Source organism: Melopsittacus undulatus, chromosome 1 (assembly GCF_012275295.1).
Source record: "Melopsittacus undulatus isolate bMelUnd1 chromosome 1, bMelUnd1.mat.Z, whole genome shotgun sequence".
In the NCBI taxonomy this organism is placed as follows: Eukaryota; Metazoa; Chordata; class Aves; order Psittaciformes; family Psittaculidae; genus Melopsittacus; species Melopsittacus undulatus.
This window is the reverse complement of record NC_047527.1, coordinates 57,154,259-57,181,784: the sequence shown is the minus strand read 5'-3', so window position 1 is coordinate 57,181,784 and position 27,526 is coordinate 57,154,259. Positions and strand designations below refer to the sequence as shown.

The window sequence follows — 27,526 nt, the reverse complement described above, 5'->3', positions numbered from 1 at the left end:
AAAACAGGTTTAAAGACTGAATTTTATTTTTGTTACAGATAACACATTCTGGTCTAAGAATAGAGCAGAAAAAAAAGTTAAATCTATTACTCATACGTATATCCTGGGGTGGAGTCTACTGTATTCATAAAGGGAACTACATAAAATATTGAATCACATGACTAGCTGTTTTGAAATGGGAGGAATAGATAGAAAAGATTTTAAAATTTGACAGTCTTTTTGTTAATGTACAATAAGGCAAGGCAAATAAGATTTGAGGAACAACTTGCAGAAGTTATAAAAACTATCATTAGTCCTTTTATAAACAAAACAACAGCAAGAAACTTGATGGTCTATTGATCATTACACAAACAATATGAAAAATGAAGGAAACAAGACAGCTACTTGAGTTTCCTGAATGCTCATATAAGAGAAGTATGGAAATAATCCTGTGTCTATATTTTATATATGGGCCACATCACAAGGTCTGTAACAGACTGAATATTGTCATGAAACAAACAGACAAGATGGGTTAAAAAAATATTGACAGAAAAAATATTCAATAAGGTATATGAGAGTTGAAGAATATCACTCTCACTGGAACTTTCTGAGCCATAAATTCCTAAGAAGCCATGAAAGTGCTCTGGGAAAGTATTCTTACGCTACTCTTAGTAAGTATTTGATATACACCCATTTTTAGTCAGTGTCAGATATAAAGCTAGTTGAACTGCGGTTCTGATGACATGCAAACACTCTTATGCTACTCTGCCAAAATAAAAAAGGTAACTAGCATTTGAAAACAAACTTCCCCAACTGGCTGGAATAAAAGGAGAGAGGTGGTACAGTAACACTGAGAATTTAAAATTTTGTTCTTTTTTCCCTTAATTTTTTAAGAATTCTAACCTTTGAAAAGTTGCATATAGAAAAATTAAAAAGGGGGGGGAGGTTGAACCCAAAACATGCTTCATAACTTATACAAGCAAAAGACTAAATAAATCTTTTTCTGAACTTTAAAAACTTTCTCATTGTTATAAACATGTAATTTACTGCTTAATGAGTAGCTTGAATGGAGACATTGTCTTTTGTAAACATCTATAACTGCAAGCATGATAGTCAAATAGGTGTTCATCTGCCATATGTAATCTGGCAGGAATAGCATCCAGTGACTTTTAAATAGATGACAGTACTGAGAAATTCAGTGCAAGAAGGTGGAGATATTCTAACTTCTACAGGCAATATTTTATACACACAGCCCCTTCCATAAAAAAAAATGTTTCATCACTTTCATCTCATGACTGGTGTTGAGGTTGAGCCACTGAAGAGATATCTTCCAACTTGACCTTCTACCATTTTATGATTAGAATATATCCCTTAGTAAGTTATATTAAGATATTCCAGTTGTTAAACCTGTTTTATGAAAGTTACAGGACAATACTAATCATGTAACCTTAAGTGAAATCAAAATCTTGTCCTAATTAATAATTGATTAACATGAATCAGCAAAACCTACATTTTTTCTGAGGTTTAGCATTCCTATAAAATGTGTATTTCAAAATCTTTATAGTCTTCAAAAAGTGTACAAAAGTATAAAAATTGTACAAATATAAAATTTATAGGCTCATTCAAGAAATTAGAAAATAGGATATAAAATACTAAATTTAAATGGAAAAATTGAAGCATACTAATTCCCTCAAAATTATGCCACTAATCCCATGAAAATTACAGATTTTTATTTTTTTTTTAAGTCTAGTCTTTAACCTTCAGCTTTTCCTTGTCAGCAATTACAAACTTTTGAAACTGGAAATAATTTGGTGGGAAAAGTATGGAGTGCTGAGTATTGATCCATGACAGTTTGTAATCCAGCAATTTTTTCCTTGTTATTATTAAAGATCAGCATAATTTCTTAGAAGAAATGACTGTATCTGTAAAATTAATTTTTATTTGCTTTTAGTTCTATACTTTAGTGGTTTTTCTAATGAATTAAAATGAGCATGTCACCAGAAAAGTACTAAGGAAAAAAAATTGTATAAAAATAACTGTATCCCAAGAGGTGGTTATGAGAAAACATAGGGCCTTTTAAAAATCTGCTGAGGGAACTGTGCAACCAGTACCACTTTACCATCACAATAACCAGCCCCAGAGGTTCTCATCGAAACTAAGATAATTCTCCACTGAACAGTGTTAGGTGAAATATCAGTGTTTAACAATAATATTGTAATTATGGCTTCTCTTGAGTTTTGTACTGATGAAGAGTAAAAAATATATTAAAAAGCTCAATCCAAGAGAACTTTGTGACACAAACCCAGGAATGAAACACACGACAATTACTATTAGCCTTTACTAGTCACACTTCTCTCACATCATCCATAGACTTGACTTGGAGAAAACTAAATGTACTGTCAATTAAAAATGGAGTAGAATGGTGAGAAACAAAGATATAACTAAAAAAAATCATCTCTGTTCCCTCTCACCCTTCTTCCCAAGCCCAGCTTCACTCCTTCTCTCCTGCCTCCTCTAATTTCTCTCTCTGTGCACAGATGGGGAACAGCAGGTTATGGGTCAGTCTGTGTTTCTCCTTTCTACCCATGCTGTTCCTCTGCTCCAGCAGTAGGTCCATCCCATGGGATACAGTTCTCCATGAACTGTTCCAGCATTAGTCCTTCACACAGACCACACTTCTTCAAGAATTGTTCCTGAACAGGTCCTTTTCACAGGGCAAGTCTTTCAGGAGCAGACTGCTCCAGTGTGGGTCCCCTACAGGCTGCAACTCCTGTAAAGATTTCCCTGCAGCCTGTGGAGAAGACCATGGTGAAGAAAATTGTCCCCTGCAGCCCATGGAGGACCGTGGTGGGCACCTGGAGCACCTCCACCCCTTCTGCTTCTCTGGCCTTGATGTCAGCAGAGATGTTAATCTCACATTTTTTTCCTTACCCATCACTATCACACACTGCCGCTCATTGTTTTTTTCTGTATCTGAAATGTGTTTTCACAGACAGGCCACCAGGAGAACTCATGAGCTCATCTTTGGCCAATAGCAGGTTCCTTTTGAAGCCAGTTGGAACTGGCTGTTTCTGGCAGCTCTTGATCTCACAGAGGACACTCTGGTGGTCCCAGTGCTATCAAAACCTTGCCATGTAAACCCAAGACAATTTTCCAAATTATTTGCATAAAAAAATTCAGTGTTTCCTGCTTTTGAAAATTCTAACTAAAACACTGATGATTAAAAAAAATCTTGCAAGGCAATGTTAATCTAAAATGGTTTCATCTTAAAAATGTGTTGTTCATCATTCCATCTTTAAAAACAATAGATTTTTTTCCCTAACATTATAGCATTATAATATTGAAGATAGAAATGAAACTTTTTTAAAAAATTTAGTCTATGATATGATAAGCGAGCTCCAGAGTTCAGCATTCTGCATTTAGATTCTGTACAAGTCCACTGCAAAACATATTCAGTGAATCATACATTTAATAACCAGACATTCCCCATAATAATTAGAGATAATACAAAAAAGCAGTTATTATTCCTCAAAATCAATAACCTTATTTCAAGGTCATATTCACTGATGAATCTTTCCCATAAACAGCAAGTTTTGGGTACTGACCTATACTATCAACAAGTTTGTTGTTTTCCTTAATTTTATCCCATCCTAGATGAACCAGTTAGATCCATTTAATATTTGTTGCCATGCTATTTGTCAAATAATACAGCTAATAATTTAAACAGTATTTTCCACTCCAAGAAGTACAGTCAATAAACCCACATAGTAACGTCCGATCTCAATTGTTTCATCAATTCTGCTCATCTTTTGGTACAATAGAAGTTAGCCTTTCAAAAAGTGTATATGGCAACATTTTAAACCAACACATTGCCAGCTAAGAATAATATTAAGGGCTCATATTTTGTGCAAAACATAATTAATATTAACTTTTGTGTGTTTAGAATTTCAATCTGCATGATTTACTACTGTTGGTACTGAGAGATTGCACAAATTCTACATCCTGTGGAAGTATACATACTAAAGAGCAAGAAAATCAAGAAATTAAACCATTTAGACAAGGACATAAGAACTACACTTCTGTATTTTGATACCATGTTTAATGTAACTAAAACTGTAATTAAGGAAAAAAAAAGTTGCCATTATTTATACCCTTTAAAAATGTGAATCAGCTATACAACGATTAATAACACTGTAGTGTTGTAAACTACAGTGGATCTCCCAAATCATTCCATAAATACAGGTTTTGGAGAAGCTAGGGTGTTACACAACTGTGGTTTCCTCTGGAATTCATTCCATAACACCTTACCCATATCGCTTATGTCTATTTGCTGAATAAAGTCCTTATCATTCAGATTAAGATGCACAAAGATCTTTAGAGAGCTATGGTTTCAGTCTTGCATATTATCCCTTTTGCTAACATGAACATATAACCATCACCCATATTTTATAGAAATCAACCTTTTGTACTCTTCTAACACTGCCTCTAATGTGTTATTTTATTTGAACTCAAGCTACCTTCCCAAGAAGAAAGGCTCCTAAATCAGAAGTCAAAGCCATTCTTTTTGGAATATTGACAGTATTACAGCAAATTAGATCATAGAATCATAGAATAGTTTGAGTTACAAGGGACCTTCAAAACCCATCTAGTACAATACCCCTGCAATGCACAGTGACATCTTCAACTAGATCAGGTTGCTCAAGAGACACTCTCAGAATTTAGAAAGGTTCAAGTGACATTAGGATGTCTAAGTAGGAATAGACTCGTTCCGTCTAAGATATAGAATGAGTTAGGTTGCAATCTTTGAAAAAGCCACTCTGTCCTTCCCCAAGTCTTATTTTTCATTTAATGGCAGCAACAACGTTAAAATATATGCTAACTATCGCTACAAACAGCTGTCTTCTCCACATATAGCTGCCCAGGTCTCCAGTGCCATGACTGATTTGAATGAACTCATTTCCAAAGTAATTTTTCTCATAAGGCTGCTTCTGTTTTAACTAACATTTTGCTGCTGTGAAGAAAGTTCATTGTGGTATTAAGGGTTCACCATAGTCTTTCTTTCCTCTAACACTGTTGACCTTTTATTTTACTCACGTTTCCAATGGATATTTGGTGTAATAGAAGACTACTTAATGTGGTAGTGTTTGCCAGCAACCAGAGGCCAGGCCTTTGCTTGCCTTAGCAAATGGGCATCTTTCTGGCCTCATTTCCAACCTCAAATTACATATATTACAAAGAAAACATGAAAATTAGGATATGATACAATGTGAAATATTATGCTATGATATAATACAATATGATAAAACAAGTACTAGTAAAGGAAAATCCAAAACAGGTGATTGTTATATAAGATATTTTATGAAGGTAAGCTACCTGCATGAATTGCGATTTGCTTTTCCTGAGTCACCAAAAAAATATAGAGAAAACATATTTTACATTTAAAGGCAGACCTCAAGTACAGAACCTTTCTCTCCTAATCTTTCCCAAAAGAAATTTTTTTTTTTAATTATAACTTTAACTTGGTCCTAGTTACTCAGACTGCCATTATTCAACAGTAAATGCACATAGATGACATTACATTATTTGGGTTTTTTTTGGCAAATAAGACTGTTACTGTTTCTCACTGTCCATACTTGTAATATCAAGTATGTACATGGTTGGGAGGCATTTTTTGCTTTCTTTCACCCAGCTTTCAGAGTCACCTTGAAAGTAGGAGCCTTCTGAATTGCTAGTTAATTACTGGCATAGAAAACCATAAAATAAAAGAAATACCCACAGCTAAAAGTCTCTGAATAATTTATCACAGCATTTTTAGCAGTAGAATAAGATTTAAAAGTGAGCAGATCTTTAGAGAAATCAAAAATAAGAAATAAGATCCTTCCTTCAGTTCTCTCTTCCCTAAGAACAGATTCAATATTCAGCACGACAAAAAAATTCTCACAGCTTTTTTTGCTTTGACCTTCATCCGGACTCTGCAGCTATGAAAGCTTACTCAATTTCTTCTGTTCCTACCAGTCTCCACTTTTACTCCCAAGTCTTGTCAGACTTGTCATATCCTCCTGCTCCTTTTAAATATGAAAAGATGCTTCTTGCTGTTTCTGTACCCTACAGAAATTCAAAGTCACTGAGTTCTAATTGTCCAGGTCTGAGATGCTGACAGGGCTGCTCTATCTTGCACAACCATTCTTTCAGGGACACATTTTGACGTTATGAAATAGCAATTCTTTAGAGGAATGCTTCCCAAGTAACCAAAGGAAGCAATGTACATACCTTATTTTTGATCAGCAACTTACTTAATGCATTTTGATGATCACGATTTACTTACTGTTGCTTTATTTTTCATCTAAGGAAGCCCCTGAATTTCTTTTACCTGCAATTTCAAACTTCTGTTCTCTTCTTCCAAACTCTGCTTTTCTGCTTCAGGTATCTCTCTCTTCCTCCATCCAGAGGTATTTTTAAACTGCAGTCTTTCCAGCTGGGAAGGGTTGGGGTGGGAGGAGGAAGAAGAAGCAAAACAGAAGGAAATGGGGGGGAGGGGGAGAAAAAAAATAATATAATTCAAAACATAATATTATATATATAATAATATATAATAATCAGAATAATTTTAGTCAAAAATCCCATTCTTCACCAGATGAGGCTAACATCCTCAACTCAGAGGAAGGAGGACATCTTAGAAACCAGTTCAAGATATGAGTTTTCCGTGTTTCATAAAATTGAGTATTTGAATTTGAAAAGAAAAAAAAAACTAAGCTAAGTTTTCACTAATTGTACCTTTACAAAAATAAAGCATAGATAATGTTTTAATATAATCACTGGAAATCAAATCTAATTCAATTTCCTGCTACTTATGGCACAAAAGTATTAAAACCCAAAAACAACTTTTTTTTGAGTAGCATTGAGACTGATTTTGGTCTGACAGTATGGAAGTTCACCTTTTATTCCCCAAAAGATGAAAAATCAGCATGTTTTTAGTTATGATCTGTTTATACTTTAGAAGAACTATAATGAATATTCATCAAACTGAGCTAGTTCTGAAGTATGTCTTCAGTACTAGAAACCACTAGCCTAATAAGCAGATGAAGTATTTTTAAGTTTGCAAATATCTCTTTCTTGAAGTCACAGCTAATATTCTTTATGCAAATAGTACCTTTTTATGGCCAATACTGTAAACTTAATTTAGGATAACCATGCTTTCTGAATTAATTTATCTAATCCATATGTAAGAGGAATTAAAGATATCAATAAAAAGCCATGTTATTAAGTCACATAAAGTAATTATCTAACAACTGATTTTATTTAGCATTCAGAGACAGCTAGACAGAGATTTTGTCAAGAATGTGTGAAATGTTTCTCATATTTCAGAAGAATAATTGGTAAAATGTATTTATTTTTATAGCAGAGCAGTTATTTGTGCTAACAGATTTTTGTCATAAGATTATTATTGCCTAGTACTTAGTATTAAAAAGTTATCATTTACTAGTCCTTATGAAAAGATTAAAAGAGATTAAGGTAGGTTAAAAAAATATAAAAATGAAAGGTTCCAGTTCTTTCAACTGAGATTTAAAAAAGTGGACTACTAATACATAATGTCAACATTTTTAGAACTACACAATTTTCAGTTCTGTTGTACCTAAAATAGATTATTTGATAAAAGTAGTAACTGACAAGGGTGCAAGGCACTTCTTCATTGAAGAAACAGAATATCTGTGCCAACAAGGCTTCAGAAAGAGATGGAGAGGTGTATTTTTGAGATATTGTTTACTTTAATTTTAAATCAATTTCTGGCAAATAATGGAAAGCTACTGAACCTGAAGCAAAGAGAATGAGGTGTTACAGCATCAGAGAAACATAATTCAGAAACTGTGAATCATAAAAATGAGATTAGCGAGCTAAATCAAACGGTAAACCTGTTTGTTCCCACCTTATTTCTGAGCAAATAAAAACAATCAGAAACTATAAAGTCAAAGCAGACACATTCAGATTTCCAGAGGAAAGTAGAAATGCTTTTTGAGTCTCCCTAGTATGGACAGAAAACATATTGAAAGGAAAATAACAAGTGCATGTTTACTAGTAATTATAATATTTTTCCAGATATTTCTCTAGCTAGTATTTTATGTATGATAAACTAGAGAATTACCCAAAAGTCCAAGTAAAGTAGGGGGGAGGGAAAAGAAAAAGAAATAGGCAATGTATTTTTTTAATCCATAAGCTCCTCTTTTCCTGATGAAGAACTATAAAAGACAGACAGTAGGGCTGATGTTTCAGTTTCCATGTATAAATCAGAACATAATAAATGATAATAAATAATAATCCATGGAATAGATAGGAAATCAAAGACAAAAGAACTAAAACATTACAATAAAATACTTCATTAGCAAATTAATTAGAGCTATCTCCAAATTCTATTTCTAAGCCAATTCACATACTGTATTACAATCACCAACCATTATGAAATTTACGAAAGCAATGGACAGATTCTTCACATGAGACAGGGTAATCCTGGTAATACATACAAACTGGGAAATGAGAGACTGGAAAACAAGCCCATGGAAAGAGAACTGGGCATTTGGATTGATGGCAAGTTGAATGTGAGTTAACAATGTGACCTGGCAGCCAAAAGTGCTGATCATGTCCTGGGGTGCATCAAGCACAGCATAGCTGTCCTGTCAAGGAAGGTGGTTTCCCTACTTTGTGCTGCCCTGGTGCAGTCCCATCTCAAGTACTGTGCACAGTTTTGGAGCATAAATATAGAAAGAACATCAAACTGTTAGAGTGTGTCCTTGTTAGACCAAGACAGTGAAAGATTTCAAGGGCAAGACTCATAAGGAGCAGCTGTGGTCACTTGGATTGTTCAGTTTGGAGAAGAGAAAGCTGAGGAGTGACCTCATTTCAGTCTGCAGCTTATTCAAGGGGGACTTGCTTATCTCTCTCTGAGAAGGATATGAGGAAATGGCGTGTAGCTGCATTTCAGGGGAAGTTCAGGGTATTTTTGGCATGGTATGCCCACTGGTGATAGAATACAAGATGTTAATTCAGTGCAAAAGACAATGTTAGATGCTCACATATTTCTAATGAGGTCATTAAACTCTATTCACTGAATTTCTGTACAAATATCTATACATTAAGGGATCATATACCTCCGTTTAGCACCAAATTAATAAGTTTATTAATTACTTTTCTGCTTCAAATTGTGTAGATTTATAGTTGTTCAAATACTGTCTACTGGACTACAATCACAAGCCCCATATTTTTTTTCACATAAATATGCAGGCACAGTGTCTTACAAATACCCACGAAATATCTGGAACATGAGAAATCCCCATGTTCTTGCAAATCATCTGCCAAAAGACAGCTTAAATTCTAAGCCTCAGAGTGATGACACTGATTAATACCAAGTTATTTTTGTCAGATTTAAGAAGAGAGAAAGTGCAAAACCATCCAAAGTGGAATTTCAGTCAGACGATTAAGCACAAGACAACCACCAAACCAAGGTCTTATGTCAAATATAAATTTACTTACCTCTTTGTCTGCAAGATTTCAATTTATTGCACACAAGATGTCTACAAACTCTAAGAATCACAGAATTACAGATTTGTTAGGGTTGGAAGGGAGCTCTGGAGATCATCTAGTCCAACCCCTCTGCCAAGGCAGGGCTACCTAGAGCACAGGAGTGTGTCTAGGTGGGTTTTGAAAGTCCCCAGAGAGAGAGACTCCATGATCCTTCTGAGCAGCCTGTTCCAGTACTCTCCTACCTTCACTTGGTACTTGGGGTTCTTCCTCCCGGGTACAGGACCCTACACTTGTCCTTGTTGAATCTCTTTTTAGGTTTCTCTTTGCCCAGTTCTCCAGCCTATCAAGGTCCCACTGAATGGCAGCACGGCCTTCAGGTGTATCAGCCACTCACTCCCACTTCCTATCATCAGCAGACTTGATCCATGTTTAGCATGGAGAAAAAGAGGCTTAGGGGGAAACCTTATCACTCTCTACAGCTATCTGAAAAGAGGTGGGTGTTAGTCTCTTCTCCCAAGGAAGAAGCAGTAAGACCAAAGGAAAGGGTCTCATGTTGCACCAGGAATATTGGATACTGGGAAAAATTTATTAAAACAGTTGTCAAGGGACATTGGGACAGGCTGCCCAGGGAAGTGGTTGAATCACCCACTTCCCTGTTTAAAGACCTGTAGATGTGGTGCTTTGGGACATGACTTAGTGGTGGACTTAGCACTGTTAACTTAATGGTTGGAACTGATGATCTAGGATTCTATGTTCCTGTGTTTCTTTAAAGAGAACCTGTTTTGTTTTGTTTTCATTACATGAAAAACACACACCCTTTAAATTAATCTATTGATGACTTAAAATCTATTATCTCCTTTCAATTTTCACACACAAAAAAATCATAGGAACATAATACTTATTTTTTGTTTTGAAATTTATTACTGAAATTTCAATTAAGAAATGCAAGTTGACAATAGCAGTGGTATCTACATCACCTCTACAGTGAAAAGAATTGCAGAGTTGGGATTTTTTCACATAAAATATACATTGTAATCTGTGCAGAGAATAAGTATGCTTTTGAGTGGAACTACAGATTCTGGTTTATAAAGGAATTGAAAACTTCAGAAACAATTTGCAACCCTGAAAAAAACAGGCACAGGAACAGGAGCTCCTCTTGGTACAGTTCATTACTGGGAAAATTTTAATTCTCTAGTTCAGTTGAAGGCATCGCGACAACAACTGTGGCTCAAAAGGTTTTATTTGAAACAAGTTTTTTCTCCTTCCTTTTCATCAAGGGAAGATGAAATAAAATGGAGGACAATTAAGATGCTTACCCATTTTTAATGGGAGTAATTACAGCTAAAAGAAAGATGACAAAAAAGAGATGTAACAGTCAATATGGTTTCAGATGGAAAATGGAAAATTTTCTACACAGCCCTCAGGAGCAAGGGAGATTAAGAATGCAGCATTTTTTGTTTGGTTATAGCAGAAATTTTTGTTAGCTTTCTATAAAACTTGGCAAAAGGTAGGAAAGTGTACTTAGAGAATTACTATCTCCAACTTTCTAAAAGAAGCATTTAAAGCAGAGGTGGACAGAACACAAGCATAATGGAAAATAGGTATAGTTTTGATTTGATCTGACTAATAACAATATCAGAAATTGATATGACTGACAATGATATCATTGCCAAAAAAAAAAAATGCCAATTCAACCAGAAATTCTCTCTGCAAAAGGTTGGGGATTTTGTACAAAATTGGTGGGTTTTACAATAGCATTTTTTCTGAGAGAGATTCTTTAAACATCCTAAATAAAACTTGTCTATGCAAGATAGGTCACATTATATGCAAGGTCTTTTCTACAGCAGAACAGATTGAAAACAGAAGTTTCATTTATTTATTTATTTACAATCTGGACCTTACTCAACCACATCAAAACATTAACTGCTAGTTTTATCTGTCTTCATACTAATGATCTGCAGGCAAGCAAATATGGCCTACAGACCTGTGAACCAGGGAAGCAAGAATTCCTATTTAAACTAATAAAAAGAATTCTCTGGCAGCCTCACTCAAATACTTGTAAAAACATCTGTTTCAGCTTACACAGATCAAAAATGGAAATTTAAAATCAATAATGCAATTTTGTGCTTGAAACAACTGCACAGAGCTTTTTCAGGTTTTAAAGCAGGATGAATGAATACGCATCTTCAAGATTCTTGATATCCTCACTGTATTGTGCATGGAGGTAACTTCCACTCACCTATACTACAAATTATTCTACAAACTTAAAGCAAGAGACACGTTGAACTGAAAATTTAATAAGTCACAGGTTGATTATGAGTTAAGAATCATGGCACTCTCCTAATAAAGAAAACCTATTGAAATAACTATAAAGCTTCATAAAGAAATTAGTGAATTTGACTCTTACTACCTTTTCCCCACAGTTAGTTACAAAACTTGGCAAAATAAAGCTCTTGGTTTCTGAAGCAAATGTTCCCTTTCTGTAAGACAGGAATACTAAATCTCAAAAAAATCATATCCAATGACCTTTTCAAAGCCAGAATCAAGAACTCAATAGTTGTGCAATTTTACCAAATATCCTCCAAGTTGTACATTGTCAAGAAATGCAAGGACAGAGAATCTACCATTTCAGACTGGTACTTTTGTTTATTTATGAGATGTTGTCGACTTTTAAAGTACTGAATGCATTTCAGCTGCTAGAAGAACTGGCAAAAGTGCTACTTCCTTAAATATGGCACCCAGGTAGATTGGATCAACTGAACTAAAATCAGGCTCTGTCAGAGGAGTCAACCATCAAGCAAGAGCAGTGTGTTTCTTTATCAAGAATGCATTGCAATACATTGTTGTTAAAATTGTAACACAGTTATAATACTGGGTCTGAAAACCTTTTATCAATGGCCTAGACAAATAGTATCAACTGTTAAAACACACTCTCAGTACAACTGGAAGAAAGTAAAAGTGTACTGGGAGACTGGGAGATCAGGAAAAAACTGATACAAGCAGAAACATCTTCAAAGAGATATTATATACCAGGAGAAGAGATCAGTTAGACTGCTGAATCTCATTCTTTGAAATCCCTCTTGGGTTTAGGTCAGAGGTGTCTACAGAACTAAGATAACAGTGGTTCAATTCCGCTGCATAACTCCCTTTGGGAAAGGTAAAATAGGAAGACTCCATGTAATTGAGACACCCATGTCCAGTTGAATAGGAAATACTGTCAAGAATCTTCATTATCTGCACTATTATATTTTGGGGGTTTTGTTTGTGTTTTGTTTTGGTTTTTGTTTGGGTTTTTTGTTTGTTTTGGGCATTTTGGGAGAGATTCGTTATATTTGTTCTAAGATTTCTACTGCTAGAAGTCTGTAAGAGCTTGGTGACAACTGCAGAAGCTCCAAAGGCCTCAAAGGAAACCCACTAGCTTGCCTGTTTCCAAGTCCAGCACTGCTGTGCACAGGTGTGACGTTCACTGGCAAGCAAAAATATTATTTACCATGTGTGACACAAGGTGGTTTTGCAATGATTATTTACAGTGCATGTGATTGTTTCTAGATATTTTGTTTCCTTTTTCATCTAAAAGAAGTCATCATAGACTGTCAGAATCCATAGCATTCTTACTACAGGAAAGGGAAGACAAATGTTGGCTACCTTTTTATTTTACAAGTATTTCAATATTCAACATAGGAAAAATAAATTTACTTTGCTTTTTCTCTTATTGTGAGCAAGTTTGCCAAGAACACCATTTAGTGCACCAGAAACTATATTGAAAGCATGATAAATGTGCCTGACAATATCTTGAGACACTGAGCCCTGCAACAAATTGAACTTTTAATGAATGCTTATATTTATAACAGTGTGTCTATCTGAGCACCAGCTTGTTTTGTAATCAAATATTTCTTCCTTCTGGTACAACTCAAATGTTTAAGTCTGCTGCAAGCTGGTATCATTGCACAATGTTGACATTAAAAGAACAGTTGTTGATTTACAGGCATTTATTTTCCTCTCCGCCATCTACACACAGAGAAAACTCTTTTGTGTGTATGACTAATTTACTATAAGTTTTTTTCTGCAGCAATATATGTTGTCCACAGATAAATAAAAAACTTAAGGGCTGAAACTTTACAACAGTCATAAATAATACATGCAGAGAGGCACAAATAATTTAAAGTATAGGAAAATACTAGGGGTGAGGTGAGAAAATTATCCTTGATCTGATGGATCTTTCTTTCTGTGATTGCGGCACTGCTTTTATCAGTTCCTTTTAAGTTCAAGATTTTATAGACTATGTGTTACATTCAAATAAATATTAACATCTTCACTGAAAAGCTAAGAAGGGTGTCCATCTTATATAATCCTTAATGCAGCTTTAACAGTCAATGTTAACATGCACATCAGGTCGTGATATTCACAACATCTCAGATGTTGTCTGCTGCTTTCATGTCTAAAATGTAACATCTGCATGGATCATAATGTGTCTGGTGGAGCCCCACTCAAAACAATGAATTCACATGAAGAGCCATTTAATATCTACCACCTGCTGTTCAGGACAATTTACTATGCACTCAAAGAAAAAAGGTTTTCTATCAATGAGTATCAGATTAAATTATCCATAAAGCCTGTTCAAAATTCTGCTTTCACCAATTATCTGAAAATAATTTAAAACTGCAGACTAACTGCTTTTATCTAGCTGTTGAGATCAATAAAAAGAATACTAACACAGCATGCACTCATTTTTTACTGTAAACTTATGACATGTTTTTATGTTTAATCTTATTTTAAACAAAAAAGATAATTATATTTTTCAGGTGAAAAAAATAGAGAAGATGACTAAACAAATACTGAAAGTTTCTAGCTGTATGCTAGCCTTCTTCACTGTAATCACAATTAATAAAAAGACTGAGAATAGAGGAATATCAAACTGTCAGTGACTGACAAGACATAAGTACTTCTTACTTCCTTCACATTTTCATATGCGAATAACAAACTATTGTAAAAGATATCCAGGAAACAAGTTAGAACTAGGAAGGACTGTTAGAATAGTGATGTTAAAACATATGCTACAAATAATACATCTGTTTGCCATAAGATTGCCAGAGGAGGGCCATGAAGATGATCAGGGGACTGGAGCACCTCCCATATGAAGACAGGCTGAGAAAGTTGGGGCTGTTGAGCCTGGAGAAGAGAAGGCTGCGTGGAGACCTCATAGCAGCCTTCCCGTACCTGAAGGGGGGCTATAATGATGATGGGGAGGGACTCTTCATTAGGGACTATAGTGACAGGGCAAGGGGTAATGGGTTAAAACTTAAACAGGGGAAGTTGGATATAAGGAAGAAATTCTTTACCGTGAGGGTGCTGAGGTACTGGAATGGGTTGCCCAGCAAGGTAGTGAATTCTCCATCCCTGGCAGTGTTCAAGGCCAGGCTGGACAGAGCCTTGGGTGACATGGTTTAGTGTGAGGTGTCCCCGCCCATGGCAGGGGAGCTCGAACTAGATGATCTTAAGGTCCTTTCCAAACCTAAGTATTCTATGATTCTAAGATGTAGGGACAAGTCTGCCAAACAGGTATTCTTGAAGGCTTGCCAGAAAAGCATGGATATTTGAATGAATATTTAAAAACAAGTAAGAGTATGACTATTTTTTCCTGATATATCTTGTGCTATTCTAGATGTCACTTCTCCCAAATGGTGTATATTTTTATATACATAATTACATGATCCCCCTAAGAGCCTTACCATCTCAGACTACCCCACAGTTTAGTATAACATTAAGTAAATTAAAAACTGTATCCCCACTGGACCCCCAGATTGATTTTACTATTAATGGAATAGAACAGTAAATCTGTCAGGTAAACTATGACAGCTGATAATTACAGGTAGGATTTAAAACTGAGGGGAAGTATTAAGTTTCTTTCTGAAATCTTGTTCAACCGAATGAAATTAAAAGACAAAAAAAAATAAATCTGCTTTATTTACACCTGCAGGAGAAAGAATTCTGCACCTGCACTATCACTATTTCTAGCATTATTGCACAGGTCAGGAAAAGGTCTACAAAACAATAGTTTCCAGTGCTAAAAAGTTGGTCATAACCAGATTTGAAATGTCTTCCTATCAGAAAATGAAAATACATCTTACATAGGCAATAAACTTCAGTGTTTAAATAAAAACAATTAATGATTAAGAGGCTTGCTACAAGTATATGTCATATTGCAGCTAAATCCAATGAGCCTTAACAAAACCAGATCCACTGAAAAGCACTTACAATCTCCTCAAGACACAGTAGGCCCATAAATCTGTTGTCCTTAATTCTACAGCCCTGCTTACAAGTGTCTGAAAGATAGCATCGTGAAACAGATTATTTTTTTAGCAATAAATAAATAAAAAATAAATAAATTCTGCCACAAGAATTCAGAGTCCTAATTCTGATTGTACCCCTTTCTCTAATAGCTGGTGATCAGTATAGTGACAAACAAGGCATTTTCACATGCCACGGTAATATATTTTTTCTGTAATAAAAAAATATTATAAAGTGCTGCTGCCAATTCACTAGTGTACATAACCAGAAGCTACACACTTACAAAGAATTTATACAAAGCACCTGTGTTCTTACCCCTAAACTAACACAAAAATCAGCTTTCCCAAAGACCAAGTGGTATTATAAGGAGATATCAATCATAAATGAAATTAAAGGTAAACAAAAAAACCAAAACAAAACAGCCAAACAAAAAATGTCCTCAACATAAGAAGGGTATGGAGTTGTCGGAGCAAGTCCAGAGGAGGGCCTCGAGGATGATCAGGAGACAGGGCACCTCCTGTTTAGCCTGGAGAAGAGAAGGCTGTGTGGAGATCTCCTAGCAGCCTTCCAGTATCTGAAGGGGCCTATAGGGATGCTGGAGAGGAACTCTTCATCAGGAACTGTAGCAATAGGACAAGGGGTGATGGGTTTAAATAGGGGAAGTTCAGGTTAGATATAAGGAAGAATGAAGTCTTAGAAGAAAACAGATTGGCTGAGATTTAAGCCAAGGAAAATGAGGGACTTTCACCTGTGGTCTAAAGAGAGCAAATATGTAAATGTTTTATTCATTTTTATAGCCAGACAATATATCAAACATGTCCACATGTCCTGATCAACTAAGTTACTAATGCATATGAAAAATGAACCATGTACTTTATTTTCTTTCGGAACAGAACTTGTTCCTTTAAAACCTACACTGTTGTTTGAAGAAAATACTCATATACCCAACCCATATATATGTATATATATATATATATATATAATATATATATATAATTTTATGTAGACACATCAGTTGACCTTACAGTTACGTTTCATTATGGGCAATAGTAGTTTTAGCGAAAGGTTTTATTACCTGAAGAAAAAGTAGAGGATGTCTTACCAATGAATCCTAGAATGGTTGAGGCTGGAAGGAACTACTAGAGGTCATTTAGTCCAAACCTGCTAGGCTCAAGCAGCACCACACAGAGCCACTTGCCCAGGACCATTTCCAAATGGCTTTTGAATATATCCAAGGTGGGAGACTCACCAATGTCTCTGGGCAACCTGTGTACCTGTGTCAATGCTTGGTCAACCTCAGAGTATAAAATTGTTTCTTGATGTTCAGAGGGAACCTCCTGAGTTTCAGTGTGTGCCCATTGTTTCTGATCCTGTCACTGGGCACCACCAAATAAGGCTGGGCTCCATCTTCTCTACACCTTCCCTTCAGGTATTTACAAACATTCATAAGATACCCCTGAGCCTTCTCTTTTCCAGGCTGAACAGTTGCAGCTCTCAGCCTTTCCTAATATGACAGGCACTCCAGTCCCTTCATCATCTTAGTGGTCCTCTGCTAGACCTTCTCCAACTTGTTCATGTCGCTCACATACTAGGGAGCCTAGAAATGGACTCATCACTTCAGGTGTGGACTCCACTAAGGCAGAACAGAGGTAAATGATCACTTACCTCAACCTGCTGGCAGTGCTTCTCCTAATGCAGCCCATTACAACTCTTTGCTGCAAGATCACACTGTTGACTCTTGTTGAAACTTTATTTAATATTCTCTAATTTTTAATTCACTCCCCAACACCAACAATATTTCATGGCTTTCTATTAAGGGCTTGACCCTTAACCTTATTTTTCAGCTCTCACTGGGACTAAGACCCAGTACAGATATCTTGGCTGTCCTAACTTTCCTTCTGGCCCTCAATTCCATCCCCACTCCAACAGCACCTCTAAGTTTTCTCTTTTGCTCAAACTTAACCTAGGCTTCTGGCTCAGACTGGGACAGAGAACTTCACCTCCAGAACTTCTGCCAGTATCACTGCTCAGTTAGATGTTGTTCAGTTATATTGCCCTCCTACTCCTATAGCTTTGGTGTATTTTGAAAGTAATGCTCATGGTATAAAATATACCAGCAATTATATCAGAGATCATACTGGCCTTGGCTGTGCCAATAGTTTGCTGCACTCATTTAAATTAGTCATTTGACTCTGCAAATGTATGACATTGCTTAAGAAAGTCCCTTTCTGTTATGGTTTTTCAGGCCACCCAATATGAGCTTTCTACCTGGGATCCATTCTAGCCTACTTTTCATTCTGACCAGTTCTAAAGGTTTCCCAGTTCATTGAAATTGCTCAGAAATCAAATGGTTCTCACTCCTTGTACAAACCCTCAGAGTAATTTCTGAGTGCAGAAAAAAAAAAAATGAAGCCTTGGTTCCAACACAATTCAGTAACTATGTACTCAAAACTTTAATATTAGTCATCGTTTAAGTAGCCTTTGACTTGAAGGTTATTTTTTACATAAACCAAAATCCCTCAGATTAAAGTGCTTCCCACAATTAGAAACAGAGGCTGAATTTAAACTCCTTTGGAGGTACGTATTTTCGTAACATCCTTTAAGGTCTTCTAATTCTCAATTTTGTGTTATATTTAGCAAAATATTATTGCACACATAAGTATGACCTTACATAAAAATGGCGTGTAAAACATGCCCATTTGCTATATTCCTAATGCAAGTGATATTTGAAATGGGATTAATATGACTTAATTCTCAAACTGCATTTCCTTTTTTGCCTAAAGCTAAGCATAATAATATTAGTTCAACAAAGATTAATCTAAATGAACATTATACATTGGTTTAGGTGAATTAAAAATGTTCTCTAATCTCAGTCAAAGAAAGAATTCACCTTTCAGCTAATGCCTTGGAGAATACTGCTTGAAATTAATTTATAAGGGACACATATAAACCAAAACTTTCAAAATCTGACAAGCCATCACTCCTCTGGAAAGTGAGAACTCCAATATGCTAATAAGTGCATAGTTGCTTTTGCTGTTATGCATGAAGAGTTGAATTTTTAATTCAGAGAATAAGCAAGTATAAGTTCCCATATTAAGTAGTAAATTAATCTGAAATTAATTTCTTTTTTTAAAAAGAAATAAATTACACCTTATTCTTTATATTTCACTATCAAGCAAGGGAAAACTGGACCTCTCCATATTCACAAACAATAGTATGCTTTTCTTGCAATTGATTGGATTATGACAAAACACAGAAGGGGTGACAGCAGTAATAGATTAAACAAAATGTGTTAAAAATCCCCAAGTAAATGGCAGAAATTGTTTCAGGCATAGGTGTTATAGCAATGATTTCTCCTAATTTAATCTGAAATCTCAAAGGGCAGCTGATTTGGAGGATTCTCAATCAAAAAGATCTGAAGCTAAATATGAGCTTTAATTTCTTAATTCACCTCAGTGACATCTTTATGAGGAAAAAAAAACCCAAACCCAAAACCAAAAAACAACCTGCTCACGAGTCCCCCAGTGTGCTCAAAGGTTCAATACTAGACATTTTAATTTACATTTCAAAAAATAAAATTATAATAGGCCTCTGCTGCTAATGCCTTATTTCTTTTAATTTATTTATTTTAGTTTATTTGCCATACAGAAGGTCAACACCTCTCTGTTTTCAACTGATTTCTAAGGCAACCTTCCATCCTGACTTTATATTGCTGAACTAGGCCAAATATATGGACAAATAAGGAACTGTAAGAAACTGGTCAATCAGTAATGGTCAGCATGAGCAGAAGCACTCAAAGCAAGTTCAAATTGTCATCAGTCTCAAGAATTTTCTAGACTGTATCTGTGTTATATGCTGCAGATCAGAATACTGTTCAACCCGTTTAAGTTAGGAACTATGCAAAATCACTTAATCTAACAGATGAATATTGTTGACTTTTCAGATTAATACTTAAATGATTCTGGGAATTGGACGTCTGCTGTAATTGTAGATCTGTAAAGATAAATACATCTTAGATTACTAAAATAATAAACTGTGAAACCACACTAGAATTTGTAATCATTACTTTCCTGTGGGCAAATCAATCTATTCCAACATAATTAATGAAAATTTGAAAGTCCGATAGGACATAATATTAAATTTTCAGGAAAATCAAGATTGTATTGAAGTTGCTTGATGAATACTAGACTATTGTACCACCGTTACTTAAAGTGCAGGTAATGTGTTCTATACATCAGAATCCAAAAGCTGCCATGTTATGGCACAGTGAGCTTTTTTCTTAAACAGTCTATGCTAAAAGGGACAGATTAAACCACTATTTAAGCTTATTTTCCCTTCTAAACAGAAAATTTGCTGTGATTCAAGAAATTCAGGATCTGACCTTGTTCAAAGAAATTTTAAGGTGTTACTAGACCTTTCAAATCAGGAACTGATAATTGAAATCAGCAGATTTCCCATTGATTTAAATGATATCACTCATGCTACTGCTCAAGGAAATACGCAGCATTCCACTGATACAAACAAAACAAGGTTTTTGACTGTATCCAAACAGAATGCTTATTATTTTTACTTAAGATTCAATCCTTTGTTTGAAAGTTATCTGAAAATATAATGTGCCTGTGAAGAGGCACTTACTTCAGTCTTCAGTGCATGACAGCTCTCTTTACACGTGAAGACCAAAGAAGAAAATTTCTATTACATATTAAACAGAAAAATAAGGGGAAAAAAAACCCAAAAGCCAATATATCTGTTTTTCTTCCTTTCCTACCTCTCATGGAAGTACTACCTCTTTGTTCCAGCAGCAATGCAGCTCTGTTGTATATTCTACAGCCAAGTCAAAAAGAAAATTCAATTTCAGCAGTGACAATAAAACAATAAATCTGAATTTTTATTCCATGTACATAAGTTAGGAAACAAAATACGTAGCCATCCTGAAAGTTGTATCAATATAACTATCACAGATGACAGCCATGAAGCTACCTTACTTTGAACACTAAATATTCAGGCATATTCTTTATTTTATAGAATATTGTAAGATACTTTAAAACCAAAAAACTTCATTCCAGTTCCTCACACATTTTTGCTTCAAAAGCATGTAAAAATAGTTAAGCTATTTACCAGATAGTGAACATGAAACTCTATATTATTACACAGCAATGGATTTCACAAGGCCGTATAGACTTTTGACTACCATAAGCAGTGATTCCTAACAGTCTTGCTGAGTCCACAATGGAAACTCTTTGCAAGTACAAAGGATTCTAGATAAATAAAGTACCACTTGAACAAGAGCATATCTATACAGAACTACATGGTAAATGGACTATGCTAATACAGTATTAAGAAGTAACTTTGTCATCATTTTGGACTCCTCAGTCTAAGCTATGAAAAATGGGTTTCATTAAAGATATAATGCTAACTTGTAGGACAAAACAAGCAAAGAAGCCTCTACACATGATGCCTCTTTAGCATGGTATTCATTTCACAGAAAATCAGTGTATGTTCCAAAATGCACACATATGTTTCTTCTAAACATATTGCCTCCACAGAAATAATATGAGGTTTCCATCTTTCAGTTGTAACAAAATGTCCTTGGTTTGTGTTTGTATTGCTAAACATGGAATGAAGACCCAGAAAATATTGGCAAGTATAACTCAATACAGTTTAAATATCTTGTTAGAAGCCGGGGGGGGGGGGGGGGGAAGAAAATCAATGAAACAATAGATTTTCCCAGCACTTTATAAATTAAAAAAAAAAAGTTGGAAAATAGGCAATCAATTGGAATCTTGAAACTGGTCACTTTTAAGATCCTGATGGACACGGTTCTGGGCCATCTTGTGTAGACTGCTTTTGCTAAGAAAGCTTGATCCTTGAGGTCCCTTCCAACCTGGTATTCTATGATTCTATGATTATGCTCTATCACAAAATACACTTAAGGATGGCAGTAAACACATTCAGGTTAAGTACATAATTTCTAGAGATAACACTAAGTATGATCTGGTACCTGATTTATGAATATAGTGGAAAGAATAGTTAAGGCTGTACAAGAATTTACGGTTAAGCCACGATGCAGGATTCTTCCCTTACTCTCAAACTACCTACATATAAACTATTGCAATTTAGTCAGGAAAAAGAAATGTGTATATCCAGAGTAATCAGAGGTGTTGTGACATCATCTTCACATTTTACTCAGTCTGAAAATCACAACAGTCATTTCAAACAAATGAAGGATTAAGCCCAGTAAGGAAAACTCTAGATCTAGTCTGAAAATAATAAGAATGAGCAGAATTTCCACTCTATAAAGTCATGTGAGTTCTCAATTCAGGCATTGTTCTCAGAAAATTGCCAAATGATATTCTAAACTCAGCCTTGAGGATTCTGATATCAAACTTTGTAAAGACTAAGCACACTAAAACATTACTGGGTATTCTGTAGTATGTAAGATCATAACAAATTTAATTTTGGATAGCTCATTTTATTCTTGTGATACCTATGCATAGTATGCTGTATTTCTCTGAGAATTAAACAGAACAACTCACGCAAGTCACCGCCTATAGCGGCATTTGTAAGTCTACAGCGCACACAAGTGGAGTATAGCAGCATATGCATGTTTTCATTGTTTTCAGTATAATGTAGAATCTCTTTGTAAATATTTCATCTTATTTAACTTTTAAGCCATCAGAGAAGCATGTCCTTTAGAAATTATAAGTACAGATATAAAATTTTGAGGAAGACTTGCAAAGATTGTAAACAAGCATGTTTTATTGTGCATGTTACAAGATTAAATGAGTATTCCAACACTTTTGAAACATTTTTCTAAAACTTACAGTCTTGCTCACTATTATTCTGTATTTAAAAAACCTCAGGGAAACACACCAAGGATTTTCTCTGTCTCAAGAGACTCCAAAGACCTAACTACTTAGATTCAGATGCACTTTTTGTGTGTGTTCAGCCTGTAAGGTTAGTTAATTGTTCTGTAACATAAGCTGAATCTGACAACATAGGATACCCCTTTACAGGGACATTCAACCAGCAATGTCATTGATAAAAAAATGTTCATATTCTTCAGAGAACTTAAATATTCCAAGTTTTTACTACAAAGATTACTTTAAAACCAAAACTATCTGATGTCATTCCTTTTATGTGTTCAATGGTTTTGCAGTCCTGATCATTGCCCTTCTGTGGATTCTTATGCAAACACAACAGTAATGAAAGTGTAAATCTGTACTAAGGAGTTGAGTCCCCTTTTTTTAAGAGTAACAAAGTGGTTTACTGTTGTTAATATTATTTTTTATATAAGTGAAAAGCGGTGTATAAAAATATTAATAGATTCAGTATCCCACTGAGAGCTACAAGCTCTTCTAGAAGTAGAACTGAAGCTTATTAATTAGACAGTGCATTAAAAAAAAGTTTCTGACAGCTTAGAAATGTAGACATTTAAATCTTAATTTAAAAGGCAATTTTATGGACATTTTATTTATGGACATTTTTTATTGTTCCGCAATTTTATTATGGAACAAGCCCCTAAACAGGTCTTTTCAAAAGCCTCAAACTTATCTAATGATCTCTGATACTAATAACATTGTTAGGCAACAAATTCATGATAATTTGTAAGATAAGCTCCAGATAGTACAAAACGTTTCTCATACAATAAACAGAAAGTTTAAGGAAGTGACACTCCCATTCCTTCTTTCTCCCTTGAAAAATGAAAGACACAAAGTCCTAATCCACTCACTCGCCAAAGAAAGCCAATACATATTTTTCACTATCTAGTCAGCCAAGTAAGGCAGAATTAAGGAAAGGCTAAAGAAAGCTACATGAATGAGGAGTTCTGTGTGTCCTTAGAGAAACAGACAAAATTGTGTGCATTAAAAACAGATGAAATTTGACTGCTTGCAATGAAGACAGTTCTGACAATCATCAATCAGTATTTGAACAATAAGCTTCTTAGTGCTATTCTTAACTTTTTATTTTGCTATTTAATGGAAGAACAGAATTTTTACAACAGAAAAAGAATTATCAATTTCAACACTAAGTGCAACTTCCTGCTGTATATGTTAAAATGATCTATTTTATGACCCCAAGCAGGACAAGTTCAATGGTAGGGTCACACAAAACTACATATAACACTCGTAGTTACTACAAATATAAAATGACACTTTATTACTTTATTTTAGTTAATTTAATACATTAAAAACTTATCTACAACTTCCAAAGTTATCTAGAATGATTAAGTTTTTAAAAGTGTGATCCTCAAGGTCACTGAGACTTTCCATATTTAGTTTGTTCAAGGTGCATGAATACTCTTAACAGAAATCTTTTAACAGAAAGAGCACTAATACTTAAATCTAGGTGGCTGAAAATCCCTCAGGACTTGCAAAAGGCTAGCAGAGCTAACCATCCCTAAAAATGATTGAATTTTCACTGTCACTGTCACTTGCAAACCAAGCATTTTTTTCCACATTCACAGTAGGACTTTCAGGATCTACCAGAGGAAAGAGCAGACTAATTTGTGCATGACTGAACCCCAAATTCATAGTCAAGGATATGAAAATACTCCAGAGGTAATGATTAACCTATTATTAAACTAAAAATTCCATTGTGATTTAGTACTGCAAGTGTGTATACAAATCAGATTCCATGCTTAGCCTAGCATATCTGCATTTTCCTTTATTTCACTTGCAAATATTTGACTGTCAAAAACCTTGTAATGTGTTCCAGCTTCCAACAGTAATATATAGTGACATTCACAGATGCATCACCTACAGACATTTGTGTTTGTTTCAATAAAGGAAGAATTTTCACTTAGAAAGAAATGCACAAATGCAAGTTATTTCATTCACACTAGCCAGATTCATCAAGACTGATGTTTTCCTGCAATTTCAAAACTAGATGTATGCCTTATAAATCTCATAACATAAACAGGATGCTCAAAATATCACCTCCTGTTAACAATTAAGGCAATTCGACATGTTCCCAACAAAAAAGAAGCAGTGCATATACATGTGTATGTTCATGCACATATACAAAAATTGGTATCCATCAGTCTCCAACCAATTCTCAGTAATTTTTTACTTGTTGTTCTATTCCTGCTGACAGTGACATAAAACATAAAGACTAAATTCCTTAAACTAATTAACTAAATCTGGACTTCCTCTGCTGTGCAGAAGTATATCAAGATAAAATCCTGCTTAATGAGCAAGCAGAAAATAAAGAATTAATATCTGAAGAAACTCAAATATGACAGCTAGATGTTAATTTGTTTCTGTGGCTGTTCATCTATAAAGGAAATTCCATTCATGGATATAGTATCATGTAACTAGAACTTGGAATTTAATAGACTGCCTGAAATATTTTCAAAAATGTGAAAAGAAAGCTAATTAGTATTCTATATAATGAGACATTAAATTTATAGGAAATTTTAAATTCTATATCTATATTTAGTTACATAGACACATATTTTGAGTTTTGTTGGATCTAAATGGTCCTCAACCCACTGTTTTGAAAGATTAGTCCTGAAGGCTGCATCACAAATATATATACTTATATATATGTATTTATATATATATTTTCTTCTACTGATGAACTTGGATTGAAATAAACACTTCTTTTTTCCAACAACTATTCCTACATAACCAGGTGATGTTCCTAAATTATTCTTTTGATGTCCTTTATAAACGTACATTGCCACCTGTCATCAGAACTCAACCAAGAATTGCTGCTAAGCTAAATCAGTCTCCTGACACATCTACCTATTATCCCGTGTATTAGGACAAACCACTCCTGTGTGGTTCAGATTCTCTCACATCTGGAGACCCTGTAAAGATCCTGTTCATCTCTTTGCCTTCCCTGAGCCTGCCCAGCCTTCTCACTTCCTCTTGCAGGTCAAAAGGGGAAACACATTTCCTCCACCAGTGTACACCTCTTGCAGACATTGACGCTCTTTCCCTGCCTCAGCCATAAGAGAAGGTGTCAGGCACTGCCTGCAGCCCAATGCCTGAGGACCTGCATTCTCCCTCAGCAACTCTGAGCTGAGTGAGGACTCTACTGTGCCAGCAGCAGCCTCAGCTAGTGCTGGGGACCATGCTCCAGGGTTTGCCACTACTGTTGCTGATGTGTTTCATGCCACCATCAGCACATTTCCAGCCCCCTCTCACATGCAAACTGATGGACAAGCCACCGCTCACCATAGACAAAGCTTTTCTCCACTTCCACCTGAATGGACGCTTGGCTCTCCCTAAACAGGAATTACCTCTCTTGGCCACAGCCTAGATCTCAGGATGACCCCACTGCCTCTGAGGATGCCACCTTCCTCTTTGCCAGGTTTCCAACCCCACTATACCCACTTGCAAGCCCAAGGGCAATGTCCTTATGGTGATGGGTTTTCCCCACACACCCCTTTGCCCCACAATGGATCCTTCTGCCCAAACACAAGCCCAGCAGGACCCTGACCATGGCTAATCAGGACCACCACCATCCTTACAACACATGTGGATGGGGCAGCAACACCTGCCTCTTCCAGCCAGTCCCTTCCTGCAAGACTACAAAGCCACCCTATTGCTGCTCTTGCAGCTCCCCAGCACCAGAGCTGACATGAGAGCACAGTGGCTGCCACAGGGCTGGGCTTACCCATATACCATCTGCAGGTCCATTATTGCCAGGCTATATGGATAAATAATTGGCAAATTGTTCTTTATCACATTCATAAACCCCAGATAAGGTTTTACCTTACAACACAGTAGTTACAACACAAGAGATGAGAAGTCTTAATTTTGTTTCTTACTCAATGTGATAACGATGTACTGCTAACATACCTGTTTCAGACTTTCCAGCTTGGTTTGATGCAGTTCTTCATATTTCCATTTCCAATGATATAATTCATTTTCTATATTTTCCATTTCTTTTTCCAGAAATGCATTCATTCTGAAAAAGTATTTTACAAGTCAGCATCGCATCTTTTTGAGGTTGACAACAAATTACTTTCCACAGATTGAGTTATATTTTGCTGCCTTTGTCAGCTGTATATCTGGTTTTTAATAAAAACCTGTATTATCATCATATTATTACAGGAGATTTACCAAAAATATTAGTTAAAGAGAACAAAGAATGTCAGCAGTACAGACTTAAATTATAAAAATAAATAGCATTTGAGGATAAACAAAGAAAATTTGGAAACACCATTCAGTTAGTTGTTCAGATCACCTAATACATCATGATTTAGTGAAAATCCTAAGAGAAAAGATTTGGTATAAATTTTATTTGGGTACATGCAGAATGTTGTTTTGAACACACATTGGGGGGAATATATATTCTATGTAGACAGTACTGAAACTGAAGATGATCTAATTTACACATTAAAAAGTATTACAATGTGTATAACTCATGTTTCAAAAAATAATTACTCTTGAAAGGAAATCCTAGAAGAATTTTAGGAAAATATATTATATAGCACAGCGGCACTTCACCCTCATTCAGCATTTTCTCTGGTATGTTAATTGAGCATGAAGTCCATTACTACATTCAGCATAATTATTTAGGATAAACAATTCACAAGGAATGAATAATGATTCCTTGGAGAAAAGTACTATATTACTGAAACAATGAATTTTGATACTTACCCTTCTAATCAATTAAAATAGTTTCAATCATTCAGGAAATAATGAAAGAAATATGAAGCAGCAGAGGCACATCAGATGTGCTTGCCTTTGAGCCCAATTAAGAACTCATTTCTGTGTTCACAGCAAACACT

General features: G+C 35.3%; 1 protein-coding gene across 1 annotated transcript in view; it reads right to left on the bottom strand.

Moving 5' to 3' along the window:
- Positions 1–27,526, bottom strand: part of CCDC102B (coiled-coil domain containing 102B) — a 142,948-nt gene that overhangs the window by 97,689 nt on the left and 17,733 nt on the right. The window contains exons 4-5 of the mRNA XM_034064518.1: positions 26,592–26,700; positions 6,350–6,454 (exon numbers count right to left, since the gene is read on the bottom strand). Of these exons, the coding sequence (XP_033920409.1) occupies positions 6,350–6,454; positions 26,592–26,700 (214 nt within the window). The remainder of the gene's footprint in view (positions 1–6,349; positions 6,455–26,591; positions 26,701–27,526) is intronic.